This window comes from Nuphar pumila, chromosome 10, assembly GCF_984573655.1.
Source record: "Nuphar pumila chromosome 10, dmNupPumi1.hap1.1, whole genome shotgun sequence".
Lineage (NCBI taxonomy): Eukaryota > Viridiplantae > Streptophyta > Magnoliopsida > Nymphaeales > Nymphaeaceae > Nuphar > Nuphar pumila.
The window spans coordinates 102,585,536-102,607,416 of record NC_143258.1 but is presented as its reverse complement, the minus strand read 5'-3'; the positions used below and the strand labels follow the sequence as shown (position 1 = coordinate 102,607,416).

The window sequence follows — 21,881 nt, the reverse complement described above, 5'->3', positions numbered from 1 at the left end:
TCAATGAACCCACTTGGAGATTGAAAAAACGGATGCTATTAGTTATATCACATCCAATAAAAAGACACAAACCCGTTGTCTTCCCTCACTACAGTGCTCAATCCATCTGTTCACACCCTTTTTTTCGGGTAACGGATACAGGTACTAGAAGATCCATATACATGAGACCAAGGATAGTCGTAGGACCCGTACGGCCTCTATCCAGTCCCCGAACGATCTCTAGGAATTCCCACGACCGAACGTCATCGGCAAAAGCAACTCAGAATTTCTTAAATACCCTCATCATTCTCTCTCTCTCTCTCTCTTCTGGTTCTGCTCGCGAGCTCCAATTAGGGTTAGGGTTCCGGATACCGGCGGGAGCGACGGAATCCCTCTACCGATCTCACATTTCTCGAAGATCCCCACGAAAATCTCTTCCTGATTCTTTAGGCACTCAGGTACCCCCAATCTTTTTTCCCCCCTTGCTCCCTCTTTTTTTTCGATATTGGGTTGTTGGGGTTTCGTGTTTTCCGCACTCGGAGAATTTATGGGGTTCTGAAAGATGCAGTGTGTTCTGGGCTTTTGGTATTTACTATGGTTGTTGTTGCTGTTCTTTTTGCCTTCATATTCATTTTTTCTCCATTTTTGCACGGAATTGGACGGACAAGGGTTTTCTTCGTTGTTTTATTGTTATACCGAGCATTGCTCGCGACGTCATTAGTTTTTTAGGGGTTTTCACGAGAAGAGCTCTCCTTTTCTAAGTAGAGTTAGGGTTGGGCTTATGTTAAGTTAGATTCAATGCTGTAAGAGAATTTGTTGTTTTAGGGATTGTGCCCATGATAATATGAGTCAGAATCGGCCTTTAATGATGTGAATGCAGAAGAGCCCTCCGTTTTAGCTCTATGGTATTAATGCGAAAGAATCCTTATTTGGACCTGTTTGTCTGGATAAACAGGGTATTTGAAAGTGAAAGTTCCAGAAATTTTCATTTCTAGGTGTTCGGTTAGCAAAAGATATATAAAATTTCAAATTGGTTTCGACTAATAGTTGGAAGAACAAAAAGATTTGAAGCTTTCTCCTGAAACGAATTATCTGAAAAGAGGGGCTGCCACTTTCTTGCCCGATTACATCCACTTTTTGGCATTTTCTCTTGTGCTGCCTTGGTTTTCTACCTTCTATTCCTCCACAGTCCACCATAGGACCGTTTCACATCAACTCTTCATGGGCACCTATGTCACAAGGATACGAGTACGACCAGAAGTGTGACACAAGCACGCCACACAGATAGGGTACGAGGATTTAATTGTTTAATAATAAAAACCTATGCTGATATTCTAACATATAAAATGAATTTTATTAAAATATAATTGAAAATTATTAAAAATATTAAAACAATGTTCATACATGTCCGGGTCATGTTAGTGTGTCATAGCACGGCAGGTTAGTGTCACCAGGGACATGCAACCAAAATGGCGTTCCTGTGATAGACTCTTTCTCTCTCTCTCATTGAGCTTTCTTGATGGTTATTGTAAAATTCAGGCCCATCTGTTTCTGATCCTTGGAGTTACCACCAGCAAAATCAATGCCATTTGGTGATTTGAGAGAAACTTTGCATATTGTGGGCCAATTATTTGTTAAAATTATAGAAATAACTTCTCCATCTCCTGCTGCACCAAAGGGAGGCATTTCTTTACTCTCGATGACTTTCTTTTTGGTTGAATGAAGAATGGAGTTGCATGTCATCTGTTCGTTGAAATGCGTCAAAAGAGATGGAATCATATAATTAGAATTGCATTGTTTTATTTTAATTTTGATGTTTTTGGCACCTTTTTGAGTTCAACATGTTATTTTTTTAGCTAAACAAGCTTCTATGATGAGGTTTTGAATAATTCATTTTGGGAAAGAGTAGGCAAGAAGTTGATAACCATATTCAAATTTTCTAGTGTCACTCTATAATTTTATTATTGCTGGTTCTGAGTACCTCTTGTATTAAGTTGCACTATGGTGTGTGTGTGTGGGTTGGGAGGAGGATGGTTGGGCTAATTTAGAAATTACCTTTTGCAAATTCTATTTTTGAATTACTTGTTTTGTAAAACAATCTACTAACAGTCATAAGAGAGTGAAAATCAATAATTTTAGATAAGCAGTCAAACATTCTTTTTTTTTCTAGAATTTAAAATGCGTACAAACACAAATTAAAAAAAAACATCTAAGGTTTTAAAAACCAGTAAAAATACAAACCAGAAAATCAAATATCTTGTTTTGTTTCCAAGCACTCACTTAAGATATGTGTGGCCCTAGAGAAGTCAAGTGGTCTGAAGATTACCTTTCATCTGGATTGAGAACCATTATCTTGATGGCTGTTATTGTGCTCAGTTGCTCATGTTATTTTGCTGCAAACAGCTACAAGTTTGTTTCAAAATAGAATCAATCCTAGCCTTCATCTCTCACTTAGGATGGAGGTCTAAGATAAGATTTGATGCGAAAAGATATTAAACTATTTGCGTTTCAGGTTTGAACAGGTCTTTGTTTTTCATGTCTTTTTGTTTAGAGCTGGGCTGATGACATTCTTAGTTGCAAAATTTTGGAATTACCTTTTTATCTATGTAGATCTCCTTATATTCCAACGTTGAAACACCAAGCAATAGTGCCAGTCTGTAATTAATGAGTTTGGAGACTGACAAAAACTATGGTAGACAAGTATCTAATTCTAGATGACGTGTTAGTTTTGTTGATATTAGTTGGGTCCATGTCGGCCCTTAATGAGACAATTCGACCATTCACTGACAAAGGTCACTGTATTATTTTGGGCAGAGGTGGAAATTGTGCCTGAACTTTTGGTGTTACTTTCCGCTCAAGGGGCTTGAATACAAAATTTAGGTGTCAGAAGACTAGTATTTTTGTCCATAGTTGGCAAACTCGTGACTCGGGTTTGGATCGCCCAATCCTTGACTCGCACATCAGCAGGTTGACTCAGTGACTCAGATGAGTCAGGACTCTATATTTTATAGTGTAAGCACATGAACAATACATGTAAATAACTAAACTTCAAGCTAATATGTCAACAGTTAAGTTACAAAAACATATAATTATACATGGTTATTAACTTTTTTCGTTGAACAATATTAGATTCTTCATAACAAGTTACTTTATATAAGAATTGTGCATTAAAATCATAAAATACATGATAAAAAAATTATAATCGGCATTAGGATCGGTAACCTGAATCGGTGAACCATTAGGAGTCTGATCCGAGTCGACTCTGGCGATTCGACTTGTCGGGTTTGCCAACTATATTTTTGTCATGATGTAAATAAAATGCTTATGGATCTACAGTGTGGATGGGGCTCATGGATGTGCTTCACCAGTCAAACGTAATGAGTCATCACAAACCTGGTGGATGAGTGCATAACCGTATGAAATCTTATGGATCTACAAGTTATAGTTTGACTACATGGCATATGATGCTGCAAAAAATGTTTTTGATAACAAAAGATATTTTGTTAGGTATGTATGTTTACACCTTTTTGGGTATCTTCATTTCAGGACAAAGGTTGGTTAAGGCGAGTTTATCCTCATATATGTTGAAATTTCATTTTCGCATACGTTTTTTGCCTTATGGCACAATACTTATGCATTTGTACATACCATTGTCAAGATATCGACCTTGACAAGAATTTTGGCAAGACATTCTTGTGCTATTATAGGATCTTTCTACAATCCCAGTATAATATTGACAGTGAAAATGAAACTATAAACTCTAATGTGAAGAAGAAGAATAGGTTTTGATAGTATTTCTCAGTAAAATGCACAAACAGGTAGAAACTTTTTGTAAGAATACAAAAATAAGAAATAAAAAATCATATGTAGATATAGAATAAGAAAAAACAAAAGATCATGAAATATAATGATAGAACCATGCAAAAAACCATGATATTTTTAAAATATCAGTGATATCTATGGCTACGGATATAGGTTGATTTATTCTAAGGGTGTGTTGAATGCCTCGGATCTAAGATCCTAGGTGATCTAAGATCCTATGATCTTAGATTGAAAGGTCACAGTGAGGATCTTAGGCTCCATGTCTTTTACAAAATGGATTATAACATTGGATTTCTAATCCCATGTTTGATTTCTACCAAGAATTTGTGTCCAAAATATTGTGTCCTCCTCCACAGAGTATAAAAACAACCAAAGCTGATGGGAAAGATAAATTTTTTGTCTTTGTCTATGTAACCGCAACACGCCAAAACAGGTGGAGTACCTGTGTTGACATGCGTCGACATGGGGATGGGTACCGGGTACGTGCTGCGCCTGGGTCAAGTCCATTTGGGACCCAACCCGAACCCCAACTCTCTATCTCTGTCTCTTTTCTTTTTCTTTTTTTGTTATCTTTTTAATGTCAGTGAAAGGCAGGGGGAAGAAGAAGAAGAATAAAAAAAAAGAAAGAGAGAGAGGAGAAGGAAGAAGAAGACGAAAGAGGAAGAGGAAAAGGAGGAAGAAAAAGTAGAGGAGGAGGAGAGAGAGCATAACCAAAACCATTTTCTTCTTCTTCCAATCTGCCAGAGAGAGAGAGAGAGAGGCGGTGGGTCTGGATCTTCACTTGGCCCCTCCTTCGTCGTCTTTGTCTTCTCGTCCTCTTTCCTGGATATATATATATATATATATATATATATATATATATATATATATATAGAGAGAGAGAGAGAGAGAGAGAGAGAGAGAGAGAGAGAGAGAGAGAGAGAGAGAGAGAGAGAGAGAGAGAGGCCCTGAACCTTAATATAAAATGGGCTGGGTTCATGGATCTACATAAGATCCAGACCCATTTCCTTTTATATTTATATTGAGAGAGAGATGGTGGGAAAGGCCCCTTTTATATTGAACCTTAATATAAAAGGATAAAACATAGATCCACATATGATCGAGACTCAGTTCCTTTTATATTAAGGTTCAACCATTCAAGTAAGGACCCTCAAAACATTGAATATATATTTAGCCATACCGTACCCTCATCTTTTAAAATTGCCGTGTCATACCCATCGTACCTGTACCCAGGTGACATAGGTCCTCATATAATTGCATGTACATCTTAACCTGAAAGCTGAAACTAATTTCATGGTTAAAACTTGTATCAATAGACTCAAAGTTAATTTTTATATGGACTTGAACAATGGCTGCTGCATTCCAAGTAGCGTCTGGCTCAACATTAATATCTAAGTACGGTACTAATTTGAAATTTTGGCAACTCAGAACTTTATTTTAATCTATGAGAAGATACACATCACACCACTAAATATTACAAAGATACATTCCACAATGACCAGCTGTGTTAAATTTGAAGAACATTCAATGAAAGGCAACAAGGTAAAACATTCAAAAGATCCACGGGCAGCACCAGCATCAGCATCAGCTCCAAGGTTATTGATAGGGGTAAAATGGAACTTGAGACCACTGGGCAAGGTTGCATAATATTTTTGTGCGAAAGTAAAGCAGACAAACAATTTGCAAGAGCAACTTGCAGAGTTATATTTTTTTTTAAACTAACTTGCAGAGTTATATAACTTTACATATTTCCATGTACATAAATTTTCCTGTTCGTATGGTCCACTCTAAGTATGTGAACTAGATCATATTTTGGGTAGGCTAATCCTGTTAATTATTACATAGTCTAATTCAATGTAAGAAAAAAAAGTCTTTGGCCTTGATCATGATGAACTGGGGAGGATCATCATGGCTGGATGAGCCAATGACAATCTCCTGATTGAGCTCATTTTTGAGCTTGAGGGTAGTGCATAGTTTATCAAATTTGTAACTGAAACTCCTCGTTGAGTGACTGATTGGAGGCTAGTGTCAACTCTATGAACTCCTTTTCGTTTCTCAATTCAACCATTTAAATATATCAGAGGGTTTCTTGTTATTTGAAGCTCACTTGAAGCTCATAATTCCCCATCACTTAAATGACCAGGACTTCTACTACCAAATGATAGTTACAATTTGGAAGAATGTGGTGATAGTGTTTGATGAAGTCATTTGATAATAAAGGCTTTTTGATGGGGATCTTCATCTACATGTTCCTCCTTAGAAGCCTGCCATCATTTTTTCACTAGCTTATCAGCAGGTCAGTTTTCACAAAGTAGATTTTTTCTCTTGCATGATTCTCTTGGTACACCCAAAGAACTTTATCTGTCCCTCACGGAATTGCAAAGCACAAAATCATCAGCAACCTGCTTCAAGTATCAACCAATATACTTTATTCCTCTTTCATTGCTCCTACAGAAACATGACAAGTTGCAGTGAGAAGATTACAAGCTTATGCAGATTCCGTTTTCATTCCAGATGTGATGTGGGATCTCCGATCTCCATTCAGGAATCTCAGAACATCTGGATCCAAGAACTGCCCAGCTCTTTGATTTTGGGCAGCAAAACCGTGACTAGGTTGATATTTTCTATGGTCAGGAAACACACCGTTTAATGAGATTCATTAGATGCTCAATTGTAGCACCATGGAAATCATATTTGGAATGTTTATCTGTACTACTTAAAGACGAAAGAGGGGCATTGGTGCACAAAAATGTCTTGCTTTAGAAACTTTTTAAAAATGACAGGTTATTGCTGGGTGTTGATGTCTTTTTAAGAATGTCTACAAATTTTGTCATAATGCCCTCGTCACTCACACGAGTGAGAGTAAATTGGGAAACCTCCATAAACGAGAGAGAGAGAGTTTGATCTAAGCCCTCAATTAGGAGCAAATACGCTGTTTTGTATAGTATCATGTTAAATCCTATAAATAAAAATGACAAATGTGCCTCACAAAAACAAAAGTGACAATGACGATGCTCATTATATTGGATAGATGCATACGTGGCACTATTTGTTAGTGATGTTATATTTTGATATCTGGTGTCATATGTATTGGAGTTTAATTTTTGTTTATTCAGGCCATACGGTTTGTCACAAGTTTTATTTTACAGCCAGTTGGTTGTACATTTTGTTTTATGCCACATTTTGGATTATTTCCTTTTGAAGATTGTCATAAAAAACGTGTCTTATAGTCATTGACATATTTGACTTGGTCGGGTCTGGGAGACAACTTGAATTTTTACCCATGTCTCCATTCTTTTGCTATGTTTTCTTTCCCTGTGTTCTGGTTTTATCAGATTAATGATGGGTTCAGCTCAATTTTGAAACTAACAAATTTGCTCCTTGCAGAATTTTGGGTGCCCCATTCACTTGTGTATATCAGCTAGAGGGCCTCTCATGCAACTTAAGCTTCTCTTCAGCATTATCCAACTGACAATAAATAGGAGCTTTCTTTACTTGGCATGACTCCAATCTTTTGGCGGGATTGAAGTTTCTTTATTGCATAGTTCTTACTCTTTCCACCTCTGTGCAGATTCTGTCTGTGCAGATTCTGGGATAGTTCTAGCAGCGCCAAACTTGAGGGTATCCCATAAAGACTGGTTTCCGTGGATAATTGTGTTCTTCTTTGGGTTGTGGGCTTCATTTGGTGGTGGTAGGATGTTCATTGAGTGCATGCTTTGAATGCTATGATAGAGGGAGGTTTCATTTTTGACCATCCTCAAAAGTACAAGGATTTTATTACATGAGAATTTTTAGGAATCAGATCTTTGTATGGTTGTGGTAGTGGAGTGGCTATTGTCCTGTTTTGATGGAAATGCTATCTAGTAAGCAACCTTTAACCGAAGATGAATCCTTGATTGACATATCTAGTGAGCAACCTTTTACTGAAGATCAATCTTTGATTGATCATCCTTCTGGAGTTGATCATCAAGCTCTTTCCCAAGCTTTATTGATAGGCCAGGAGTTTGCAGATGTAGATACTTGTCGAAGAACACTAAAAGAAACTGCAATAGCTTTTCACTTTGATCTTCGAATGGTCAAGTCAGATAGATGTCGTGTGATAGCTAAGTGTGCGAAGGAGGGATGTCCTTGGCGTGTACATGCTGCAAAGTGTTCAGGTGGCCCAGCCTTTACAATAAGGACTCTGCGTGGAGAACACACCTGTGAAGGAGTTTGTAACTCACGTCATCAGCAGGCATCTGTGGGTTGGGTTGCAAAATCTGTTGAGGCACGTCTTAGAGATAATCCACGGTACAAGCCAAAGGACATATTGAGAGACATACGTCAACAGCATGGGGTCGCTGTTTCGTATATGCAAGCCTGGCGTGGTAAGGAACGAAGCATGGCTGCAGTTCATGGATCTTATGAAGAAGGATTTCGCCTTCTTCCTGCATATTGTGAGCAGCTTAGGAAGACAAACCCTGGAAGTATAGCTTTGGTTGTTGCCACTGGGCAAGAAAATCACTTCCATCGCCTTTTTATTTCTTTTCGGGCATCAATCTATGGCTTTATAAATGGTTGTCGGCCCCTCTTGGAACTAGAGAGGGCATATATCAAAAGCAAGTACTTGGGGACTTTACTTTGTGCCGCTGCTGTTGACGGTGATGACTCAGTCTTTCCTCTGGCATTTGGCATAGTTGATGTTGAATCAGATGAGAATTGGATGTGGTTCCTATCAGAGTTGCGCAAACTTCTTGGTGTCAACACAGAGAACATGCCCAGATTGACAGTGTTATCTGACAGGCAACACGGGATTGTAGATGCAGTAGAGACACATTTCCCAACTGCATTCCATGGATTTTGTTTGCGCTATCTTAGTGAGAAATTTCGTGATGACTTTAAGAACACAAAATTGCTCAACCTATTCTGGAATGCTGCATATTCGCTTACACCAGTGGAATTTGGAGCAAGACTGGTGGAGATGGAAGAGATTTCAGGAGACTCTGTCCAGTGGATTCATCGTTATCCACCTAGGCTGTGGGCTGTGGCATATTTTGAAGGAGTACGATATCGCCATCTTACTTTAGGTATAACTCAACTATTGAGTTCGTGGGTTAGTGATGCTCAATATCTTCCAATAATCCAGATAGTGGAATTTTTCCGCAATCGGCTAGCGGACTGCTTTAACGAATGCCGCGATAGAGGTATGGCATGGTCTACAGTACTTGTACCATCGGCCGAGAAGCATATGTCAGAAGCTATTACTGATTCTCGTTGTTACCAAGTCCTTCGTGCAAACGAAGTCGAATTCGAAATCGTATCTACAGAGCGGACAAATATTGTGGACATAAGGAGTCGCTGTTGTTCGTGTAGCCGCTGGCAGCTCTTTGGCCTACCATGTGCGCATGCTACTGCTGCTCTTCTGTCTTGTGGTCAAAATGCTCACCTGTTTTCAGAATCTTGCTTCACAGTTGCAAGTTACCGTGAGACTTATTCACAAATTGTACACCCAATCCCAGATAGGAGCCTTTGGAAGGAAAGAGCAGAAGGGAACAAAGATGGTGGTGCTAGTGTTGATATTGTCATTCGTCCGCCAAAGACTCGTCGACCGCCTGGACGCCCGAAAAAGAAGCTTGTTTGGGCAGAGAGCATTAATCGAGCGAAGCGGATTGTGAATTGTGGGCGTTGCCATCAATCAGGCCACACTAGGAAAAAATGCCAAGCACAACTTCTGGAGCAGATCTCTTTGAGCTGAGGTCTGTTGTAATTGTATCTTCCCAGAATGAACCCATTTTCCTTTCTTAACTAACAACATTTATTAAAGATGCATTGCTTTGTACCTTCTGGAAGGATATGGGATTGTTGCACAAGCTCTTGAAAATGGTTCATCAGCAGAAGCTTGAGCTCCTCACTTTGTTCAGTATTTTTCATGTCGTTTGGCTTTTTGTGCTGACAAATTCAGAAAATCTTCTTGGTAGTGGGGTGGTGGTGGTTCCAAATAGTAAAGCATGGAGAGGCTATAGCTGTGTAGAAAGATTTGAGGTGGTCATCTTTTATAAAATCTGTTGTAATTTGATGTCCTGTGTTGATATTTGTTGCCTATAAAATGGCATGGTATGATATGAAAAAGGGAAAATCCCATTTAGAGGCCAAGCTTTTGCCCCTGATTGCAAAAATGGGTTCACTTTTCTGAATTTCCTGATATGGGCCACAGGTTTCCTAAAATCTGCCAAATGGAGACCACAGGTTAATGTCCAATATGGGAAACTATGATTCTTTTGAGTTTTCTGTATTGCCCTTTGGATTTCAAAATACTTATTTATCCTCCATAGGAAAGAGAAGGGTTGGTATCTTATTCATTTGACTCAATTTAACAGAAATTTAACCTGAGTTAATGGTCAATGGTAAAAGTTGAACTTTGTTTTGGGAGTTTCCAGAAAAAATAGAGGCCCATATCAGAAAATTCAGAAACATGAGTCTCCTAAATCAAATTTCCGTATGCAGAATTTTAGATGGCATTGTTTGTGCTGAGGAAAAGAACCCAATGTCAAAATTGTATGTTCTGCCAAGTTCAGTTCCAAAACTTCATGGCAGCGTGGATAAATGATCTGCATGATGTGCACAGTGAATCTGCTGCTGTATATCCAATGTTGTCAATATCGGTATCGGCCCTGAATCGTTGGGCCACCAATTCAGCTGTATCGGCTGATACCGATACTCAAATGAATCATTCTGTATCAACCAAAAAACAAAAAAAAATTATAACATGTCAATCATAACATGACACGTTAAAACCATTAAAATATAATTAAAAATAGTATTAAAAAATATTTTTTACAATTATTAAAAAATAGCAGATTCAGGCCTGCAGCGTATCGAATTTCTGCTGATACGATGTGTATCGGCTGATATGCACGGATACTGATAACATTGTGTATATCAGTTGCAGCATCCATCAGCACATGAGAATTGCTTGCTGGATTTTTAGTCTCCATGTTCCATTTACTATCCCTACCCATTTCGGATTTGTGATTTGGGATCCAAAGTGAATCAAACACGTTCAAATGTCTGAGTTTTTAGAGTATGCCAATATTGTTCTTAGCTCAAGTCTGTTATGTTTGAGTAGTGCAGCTTTTGATATTCATTGGGGATCTTGGGATTGTATAGGTTGGCTTTACTAAGCTTCTGTTTGCCAATCTGTATGGTGACTGGGTTGTGAATGGCACAAGGACCCAATTTGACCAAGAACTTGAACATACGGCCCAATTGCCAAGTGCAGAAAAAACAGGAAAAATAAAAAAGGGTCATAACTCATACCTAGTGCAGTATCGTTAAGTAGTTTAATTTTTACTCTCTTATAGTTTTTTAAGAAGCTGCCACCTTTAGTAGGGATGAACGGTTCCAATCCTGAACAGCTAAATACATGTGCCTCTCTGAATTGGGCGTAAGAGACATCAATATGAGAGCAGATCAGGTCATATTGTACATAGCCGATTCTTTGATTACATTCAATCCCATGTCACGCTTGATGGAGATGTGCAAGGGGCCCACTTTCACTGTTCTCAAGGTGAGATGTGCGATGATGATAGAATATAATTGTAGGAATCTCTCTCTCTCTTTCATCACTATTTAGCTTTCCTAATTTCTCTATCATAGATCCCAAGTAAATAGCTTTTCTAAGTTGGAAAATGACAGTACTGTCTTTGCAAAATGAAGCGTTTCTCGAAATACTTGAAAATTTGACAAAATCCTCTTCATATCCAAACTTGCTGATGCCCAAAATTTTTAAGACATTTTTGCTCTTCACGAATGTGGACCTGTTGAGGTTCACACAATATATAGGTACGCTGTAAGAAGCTTGCAACCTTTCAATGAAAAGGACATTTAGCTTGCAACCTTTCAATGAAGAGGAGATTTTGTAAACATCTGCAAATACAATACAACATTCACAAATACAGTACAATATTCGTGAATATAACCTACGAACCTCACATAAGTAAAAACTCAAAATAGATTACGACCTATTGCGAATGTTCCTGACGTTCGCACTCTAATGAGACCTCTATAAATAGATTACGACCTTCACCAACATAACTTGTGAACCTCCTTTAACTAAATACTCCTTGAGGAGGTGCATAAATGTTTGTTGACTTTTACAAATATATGTTGCGAATGTCCTCGACGTTCACACTTTGATGAGATCTCTACAAAGATAATACGACCTTCGCAAATATAACCTGTGAACCTCTGCAAATATCCGTTGACATTCACAAATACTTATTGTAAATGTCCTCTACTTTTGCATGCTTGTTGATTCATATATAAAGTCATTGCAATATTTTTTTTTGTTTCTCATTCGAACCCTAATCTTTTTCCCTCTCCTCATTGCTTTTTTGGGTGATTCATGTGTCTTGCAGTATTTCAGCAAGGTTACATCTTTTTGGTTAACTTTTTTGTCTTTCGGTTAGGTCTTAAAGTGAGTTTCACACACACACACACACACACACACACACACACACACATATATATATATATATATATATATATATATATATATATAATACGACCTTGTAGTATTTATATTTGGTTGTTGCAGTGAAAGATTTATATATGTTTGCTTATGTTTTATTTAATATCTAGCACCCAAATTTTCATTTAGGATTTACTATTTTAAGGTTTTTTCATTTATATATGTATATATATATATATATATTGGTACTGTAGATGATTTATGTTTGTTTTCTTATTCTTTATTTAATATTTGATGGTTTTTATCTTGGGGTAATAGGGTTAGGGTTGACTATACACAATTGTACACAAGCATCTAATTAGTGTGATGAAATTAGGGTTCACTATACACAAACATTCAGTAGGAGTTAGAGTTTTTGTATGTAGTTGGTTTTTAGAGTGATTGTTATAGATAGTTTTGTTAATTGAATATATGCATGATAGGTTGGATGACCTTTTTATCACATGCTATTTTCATTAGATAAATGATATGTTATGTGGTTGGTATATGTAGTTAATAATGATCTTTGAAAGAGTTAAAATACACTATTATAACACTAATCACATTAACTGAAGATCTCTATAGTGGTCTCTAAAAAGAATAACTTTAAAGAATTTGTAGCTTTAATATCTCATAAAACTGGATATGCGAAAGAGTTATCGAGCCTCCAATATATTTATTCTTTAAATGTAGATATCCAACAAATATGGATAGATGTTTTGGATGATGACAATGTAGAATCAATATTATTTGATGGTAATGTTTACTTGGAGACTTGCAAAGTTAAACAAGGAGCAATTGTTTTCTTATATAAATAAGAATCAATTGAAAGTGATGTACAAGAAACAGTGAATTATGAGAATGATGAGAATCCTATGGAGAATATGCATATATCTCAGGCACCATCTATTGAGCTCAATCATTTGGTGAAGATCCAACTATCCCAAAACAATACATGATATTGATGTTCTTAACATGCACGCAGAGGGCATGCAATTGCCTGGACAAATTAGAGATATAGATGTTCGACGTGCGGGCAATGAAGAACCTCCATGAACAACTGATGTTGTATACATAATCAAAGGATCACTGCAGAAGATGTAAAACTATGTCAGTAAACCAGTGCTATTGATCTTCATAGCAATAATTTTGATAACATCCAAACTTTTAAGGTATATGACATAACCAGGTACAAGTTATTGGACTTTGTAATTTATGCTTGAGATATAGGCGTGATGATGAATGCGTTATTTTTATGGTTAATTGTGAAAATTAAAAATGTAAGAATGTTGCATGCATGAAAGCAAATGAAGTGACAAATATGATGACTTTTGATTTAGTTTATGCATCTGAACAACCAATTAGTCATAGTAGCAATCACGTTGATAATGGAGAATCATATGATGATGATGACTATACCATGTCAGATGAGGATGGCTCAAAAATGATAAGAGATGAGCAAGACACTGATGACATGAGACAATTAATGACATACACAAATGATGCACAAATGATAATTGAAAAGTTGAACCTTTGGTATATTGTATAAGCTATATGAGCATTTATTGGGCAACATAATTGTTTTATGTTTTTATACTAATGAGACATAGTTGAATAAATTCTCATTTAATGGATTTTCATACAATGAAGAACAATTGAAAATCATTAAAGTAAAGGCATCTCAATTGATTTGCGAGTTGCTTAACAAAAAACTTAATGATCATAACTTTTTCTAATGGCTAACAACAAGCTCAAATGATGAAGACATCATTGTCAGACAAATGTTTAATGCTCTAAAATATTGTCATGAGTTATTGAAAGATCATGTGATCAGAAATAACTATAAATCAAAATTTGTGAAAAGTAGTTGTAATAAAGTGAGTATCGTATGCACAAGAAAAAACCAACAGACTATGGGTGATTACCTCTAAAAGATTCATTGCATAAAGGTGTGCAAAGTAGTGTTCTATCAAGTAAAGAAGCAAAAAAGAGAATATATATATGGTAGATCAATGGCAACCTTTGAGTGAAAAAAAGATGTTTGTCACGTGGATTGTAGGTGTTATTCCCAAACACTTGCATGATAACCTGAAGATGACTCTAAAAGAATTTATCAATGACTTCAGTCATAAGGAAGATATAGAGATTAGTTATAAACAAACATGACATAGATGTGAACATATGAATGAAGGACTATATGGTTTATATGAAGAGCCCTTCAATAAGCTTCTTGACTTTTTGGATCATTTGATAACGAGAAACCTAAGAATAATAAGATTCATTAAGAATGATAGGAAATATCAATTTAAGTACATGTTCTAAAAGTGTGTCTTCCAATTCTTATGGTAGATGACACATTTCTAAAAGAAAAATATATGAGTATATTGTTGTTGGCTCATAGTATTGATCCTTTTAGCGAAATATTTCTTTTAGCGTTTGTAGTTGTAGATAAGGAGTCCAAAGAGTTATGAGCATGATTTTTGAAGTCTCTGAAGTATGAATTTAGACACTTTGATGAGTTTAAAAAATGAACAGAATTGACTATTATCTCATATAGGCAACTAGTCAAAATACTAAAAAATGCAAGAAAGGATTTAAATATGCAATTTTATCTTTATTTTGAATTTCAAAGCAGTTTCTTAAAAACATTGATATGAATGAGTTTTTAATATAATTTGTTATGGATTATACATAAAAATATATGTATAAAATGCAAAATATATGCATGATCACAAGGCCATAGAGAACTTTCTGTTCCAGATGAAAGATTACTTAGACATTCAGAATGTATTAGTTGATGACCTCAGAGTGAAGGCAATAATAGCTCTACTTGTTGGAGATACTATAGCCTGGTGGAGACAGAAACATAGCAACATGAAAAGAGAGCACTGCATAATTGATACCTTTAAAGCCTTCAAAATTGAGCTACGAAACTACTTTATGTCGAAGAATATACAACGACAAACTTATCGGATGGTGTCAAAACTTAAACACACTAGAGCCTTGATAGAATACATCAGAACGTTCTATAAGCTCATGCTAGACATACCCAATATGTTGGATGAAGACAAACTCAACTGGTTTATTGTGGAACTACAACCTTGGGCACAATCCAAAGTAGAAAGGAGCAATCCCGAGACTTTAGAAGATGTGTATGTGATGACCGAGTGACTAGTGAATACACAGTGCAAGTCCTTCACTCCATCGACTAAAGTTAGAAAGAAGTCAGACCACAGAGGCAAGAAAGAGAATCAACACGATAATAAAGGTGAGGTGTTGACCCAACACTATTCTGACAAGTGACTGAATTACAAAAAGCGTAGCAATAACAATAAAAACAGGTTGGTTGTGATTCGGATAGGAGTCATGCAGACCATAAACGCAGTTAGAAGCTGTGTAGTCGAGAGCATGCCGGTTAACAAAGAACTCGTGTATCTCAAAGTCATTGCAAATAAGAAGTTTATTATGACAATGGTAGACTCACACATAACTTTGTTTCGTGGGAATAGACAGAGTAGTTGAGCCTGAAGCCTAGGCCAAAACAGAGGGCCATCAAGATGCTGAACTCTAAGGCCAAGCCAATCCTTGGTGAAACAAGGGATGTGGTTATCCAAATTAAGAGTTGGGCCGGCAAAGCCAACTTCTTAGTGGTGTCTATGGATGACTTCCAAATGATTTTGGGTATGGAGTTTCTTCACAATAAGAATGAGATGATGTTGTCGAAGTTTAAATCAATGACAATCATGGGGCCAAACTCTTCACACACGGTGCAGTGCCTTACTCTTGAAGGTAAGTCTTCAATGCTATCCATTATACAATTGAAGAAGGGTGTCAAGTGGGGAGAGCAGACATTTCTAGTCGTCATGCACACCAAAGAAGGAAAGGTGAAAACAGTAGTGCCGCTGACTCTTGCCCCACTTAGTTGAGTTTCAGGGAGTGATGCCCCCGGGACTGCCAAAGCGTCTTCCACTGAGACACAAGGCCGACCACAAGTTAGAGTTGACTCGTAGAACAAAGCCCCCTGCCATGATACCTTATCACATGAAGTTGATTGAATTAAATGAGCTATGTAGGCAGCTGGACGAGATATTGAAGGCAGGCATTATCCATCCTTCTAAAGCACCCTTTAACGCCTCAGACTTCATCGGTGGAGTTACTATATAGAAGGAAATGTCATCTTTTGTCTATTAGTTTGTTCAAGATTGGCACGAGCAGACCAAGCTGACAAAGGCATTTCTGCACAAAGCGGCCAAGAGAATAAAGAAGTGGGTGGACAAACATCGGTGGCCTACTGGGTTTTATGTTGGGGACCAGGTGTTGATAAAACTTTACCCAGATCGCACAAGCATCTTTTGTGGATGGCACCACAGATTGATCAGAAAGTACGAAGGACCATTTACCAGCACAAAAAAAGTGGACAACCTAGCATATAAGCTGGACCTACCCCCATAATTCAAGGTGCTCCCGGTGTTTCATGTGTGCAACCTGAAACATTCCATGCAAATAAGGGGGATCTAGAACGTAGCATTCCACAATGCGCTCCTATCCTGTAGAGGGTCCCGGTAGCACAATGGGCCAAGAAGCGTGTCAGCAAGATCCTTCGTCACAAGGTCAACTACTTAGGTGAAGCAAAGTAGTATTTGGTGTAGTGAGAGGAGACAACGAAGCCGATGTGGGAGCCGACATTTCGGATATAGAGCCACTACCTGGCTGAAGTTAGGGCCTATCACAAAACAAATGACACTGAGGGCAATGCATGATTTGTCCTTTTATAGAATTGTCATTTCATGACACCAATGGCGAGAAAGGGTGTTACAAAAACCGCGAGCAAGAAACAACTGAAGTAAACAATAAACAAGAACGATCAAACAAAACACAATGACACACAGATTTACATGGAAAAACCTCCCCTCAAATCCGAGAGTATGTAAAAAACCATGGCCGCCTTGAGGAAAAACTTTATTGCTCTTTTTCGATAGTTACAAGAGGAAAAGAAAAGAAAGAATTTATACAAGGCTCAATTTTTTTTTCTTCTGAGGGTGTTGCCCCCCTAGAGACCCCCGTCATGGGTGGCCCCTGCAGAACCGCCGCCCGTTGAATGCGCAGCGGGACCCATGCCAGGGGGAGCCCCTGGACCCCCCTCCTGTAAGGGAAAAAACTTTGAATCAGGCTCCACACCTCATTAAGTTGAACCATGCTACAATTAGTGTGCAGGTCAGTTGGTGTTTGATGAAGCAGTGTAGGATCATCTACTGGATGTGCACAGAGGCAAAAAGAGAAGAGAGAGAGGGTTGATATTCATGGCCTTCTTCAGGGGGGATTTTTTTCCCCAGATAATCCTGCAGTGCAGGGATTGGGTCTTAAATAACCATCTTCGGGGTACTTAAGTCTTTGCAACCGCTTCTTTTCTAGAATCGTTGTTTTATGACACCAATGGCAGAAAGGGTACTTAAGTCTTTGCAACTGCACCGGACTCCAAGCTGACAAACATAGGGATGCGATGCGAGCTGCACGTGCTTACATACATGGCTCTCATTGGGAACCCCGAACACACATTGTAGCAAACAGTGCGTCTTCAGGCGGGGGACATATAACCTGCTTCCTCATATTTGTGTATAAAATTTTCTTTAAATGTTTACATGTGTTGATAATTTTTATTTATATGCTCCATGACAAATTTACTTTTGAGTTTAGGTTAAACTGGTTGATGGTTTAAAGGATTCATGTCGAACTGAATACATGAATTGGTTTGGACCCAATTCTTGTTGGGCATAACTGAACCCAAGGGTCTGTCCGAAATCCACAGGCGCTATGGGTTGGGTTTTTTTTTTTGGATTGATCGACTTGCTGAAAAGGGTTCTGCATGAATATGATGTCCTGCCCCAACCCTGTATCACGTTAGAATGGGTTGAATATATATATATTGTTATCATGTTTATCTGGTGATTTGAAATGCTTTCCCTGTTATCACATTCAGTTTATGGTATGAATTTTTTATTATCTTGTTCAGTTGATGTTCTGACTTCTTTTAGTTATCGTCATCACCATAAGACCTGAAATTTTCCTATTTATTACAGGTACCTTACGATCTAAATTTTCTGTCCGATTGCGGTTACGCTAAAGACCCAATTGTTTTTATAAACTAGGTAATGCCGAACGATTTTCCGGCCAAACAATTCTGCATGGGATTTTTTTACAAAAAAGAAAATTTGAGTTTGAATATCTCTTTGTTATACCTTTAAACTGAATGTCGGTTTTTTTTTTTGGATTTATATGGAATGGGGTTCAAATCAATAACTTAAAATGGATTTAAAGATGGAATTTTGTTGGGTAGATCAGAATTTCTGTTAAATGATTTAATTATGGGATTTAAGTTAAATGAATCAAGATTTTTTGTCAACCACGATCTAAAACCTAGGATTTTAATTGATAAATGGAAAGTTTTTCTTAAATTAGTTAAATCTGGAGTTTTGGTAAGTAAATCAAATAAATTTTGTCCGGGATGACCATAAGACTGGATTAAGTATTGTAATTAAAGTTTCCGATTTTCTTTAAGATCCACAAAACCTGAATTTTCTAATTAAATTCGTATTTCGTATCGGGTTTGGTGAATCATAAAATCAATTTTTTAAAATTTAGGTTAAACATCCAGAGTTTCTCTTGATTATGTTATGGACCTGCGTTTTACCAGGAACAAAAATATGTATTTAGTTCTTATGAAATGAATGCACATTGTTCTATGAATATGGAACAGAGAATCGATAGGTAATCATGGATTTTGGGGTGGTTTGATTGAACCACTCGTGAGCTTGTTGAGGATGTGTTGTGTCCTCTTGGTTATGAAATCATGAAATGTATTGTCATGTAATAATATTTATGATTAAATTTCATTTATGGTATAAATTTTACACTGAGAATGGGTAATAAACCACATTAGGTATTTGCTTATAAAGTTTTTAAGTAAAAAACTTAAATAAAAAAAAACTAAAATAGTATAATTAATTGTTCTTTCTTAGTTGCCTTCTGAAAAAATTGGGTTCTTGTATGGCGGTCATGAGGGATCATGAGGATACTGAACGCCGTGTGTATTGTTTATCTCAAGAACCTGATGAATGGTTCGTGTTCCTAGCAATGGTTGTAGGAAACTTTCACCACTTTGCTTTAGGATGATGTGGTTTAACTCAACTGCCGTTATTAGTATACCAAAAAAGTGACGTCAAAGGGTGATGATGCCCTCCTCGTTCCGGCATTAAGTGATGATTACTAATGCTTTGATTTAGGGTGATGATTTTCGACATCGGTCGAGAGACTTGTGTGAGACCTAGTTAATAAAATATAAACTTTGCTATAAGATATTACTAGAAATTGCCTTGTACCTTAGGATTTTGGACCGTTTTTAGTATTCACGGGTTTTATGCATGAAACTTAAATGTAATGCATGAAATAAAGATATATGCATTCAAAAGCAATACTTAGTAATTAAATTAAAAAGTCCTTCATGCAAGTTAAATTGATTCATGCATCCTTAAATGTTTATGTGGCATGTGGTTTTCAATAATTGAATTGGTTATATTGCAAGCTTGTTTAAAGTATAAATTACTTGTTAGATTTCTCTTAAACTCATGTTTAATTTGATTTGTACATTTACTCTTGAATTTTAAGAGAGTCTGGTATGAAAACTTCACTTTATTTTTTTAAAAAACCTTTTTCAAGTACTAAGATTCAGTGATAGCAGGACCGACTTGATAGAGAGAACGACTATATTTAATTGGGTAGACCAAATTCTTACTGCTATAGGAGTTTAATGTTTATGAAAATTATTGAACTTGAAATTTGATTATTCATTTAAATTACATTCAATTTAAATTTATGGTTTGAATAAATTTGTGTTTGGAATGGATATTAGTTGGTGGATATGAAATTTGAAATGTACCCTAGAGATTAATGACCCACCTCTCTCGACTGAGAGAGTGTGTGTATTAGAAAGAGGAACTTGAGAGAGTGTGTGATTCGAGAGTGAAGGAGGGTGATGCATTAAAGAGAGGGAGAATGAGGTATTTATATGAGAGAGAGAGAGAGTGCATGGGAGTGTGCGAGGTTTGAGATTGGTGAGAGATTTTTGGGAGAGGTTGGGATGTGATGAGTGAGAGATTTGGGAAGTGGGGTTGATGTGATGTCAGAGAAGTTTTGGGATTTTAGGTTTGATTTGATGGGTAAAGGATTTTGGAAATGGAGTTGATGTGATAGGTGATGAGATTCATTTAGATTATGAATATAGATCTATTGCTTGGTTCTTATATTTAAAATTGAATCCATAACTACATTGGGATTTGGTTTGGGTTGATCCAAAACCAAGATCTAAATCCCTATGGTGTCTTAATTCTCATAAAAGTTCAAGTTTACCATAATTAATAATTAATATTTAATTTACTTAATTAATTAGTTTTTTTCCAAAATAATCAATTTAAATTTTCAATTAGCTAAATATTAAAAATTCTCAAAGTAGATCAATTATGAACAAGTAAATTCTAATGGTTCAGGATTTTGTAAGTGGGTGTTGATCATATTCTCATTAAGATCCATATTTAATTACTTTTTTTGGCCAAATCTCATAGTTGAATAATTTAAATTTATGCTCTCTAAATATTTAATTCATAAATTAACTATTATGAACACGTAATTGCTAATTAATTATCTAAAAAATGATTATTTAAAGCAAATTAAATTAAATTCCAGGATAATTGTAAAAAATTCTCCCTTTTTATTTACTTAAAAACTCTAAAAAATTTATGAGTATTACGGTACTGACTTCTACAACACTTGAAAGGATTTTATGATTTTTGCGTGTAATCGCGTGAAACTGGTCATGAGTTTCACAAATTGTTTGAAATTTCATAATTGTTTTTGAAAAATTGCAACCTCATATGCGATTCGGTTGACGAGTTTCATTGATGTATTATTTTAGCATCATAACGTAAGTGCAAAAATAAAAAAATTACACCTATGATGGTAAAAGCATCAAGAAAAAATTGAGAATCTGCGATATTGTCTACTTGATGAATTTGATAAATTGTAGGGCATTTTTAGAACTACATTTTTTTGTAAAATACAACCATTTTTCGTTAAAACTACCCTGTTTTCCAACAAAAATTCAAAGTTGTGCATTGCGTCGGATCTTGTTCCAGGGGTGTCAAAGGGTGGGACATTTGTCAGAATTGGGCAGGTCAGACCTTAGATCCAAACAAAAGGTGCTGGTACCAGGTTTGGACTCAAATTCACCTGAATTTTCTATACGGAAACCATAATTTTGTAAATCAAATCCAGTCCATACTCGGTAAAAGATTTAAATTTTAATGTTTTCAATTAAAAATTATAAACCTTAATTGAAGTTCGAGTCATGCCAAGGTTTGGTAAGAAATTTCGCAAACCTAGGTAGTCAATCGGACCCCTCCCTTTGTTACCAAATCCTGACCTTATACAATTTGGTTCGGGTCCAGGCCAGGCTCGTGTCTCTGTGACGTGGGCGTAGACAAATGTACTGAAACGGGTCATTCCTTACCTATTATCGACCCGAACCGGATCCGTGTTTTGA

The 21,881-nt window shown here is 36.6% G+C and overlaps 1 protein-coding gene across 1 annotated transcript; it reads left to right on the top strand.

Moving 5' to 3' along the window:
- Nucleotides 1-256: 256 nt before the first annotated feature.
- LOC149827672 (uncharacterized) lies at nucleotides 257-9,933 on the top strand. Its single transcript, XM_090019550.1, has 2 exons — nucleotides 257-437; nucleotides 7,189-9,933. Exon 2 carries the CDS (start codon nucleotides 7,649-7,651, stop codon nucleotides 9,533-9,535), a length of 1,887 nt encoding a protein of 628 aa, XP_089875676.1. The 5' UTR covers nucleotides 257-437; nucleotides 7,189-7,648; the 3' UTR covers nucleotides 9,536-9,933.
- Nucleotides 9,934-21,881: the final 11,948 nt, after the last annotated feature.

Bases quoted from the DNA above. Each gene is read 5' to 3' on its own strand.
- LOC149827672 (XM_090019550.1), top strand. From the start codon at position 7,649: ATGGAAATGCTATCTAGTAAGCAACCTTTAACCGAAGATGAATCCTTG.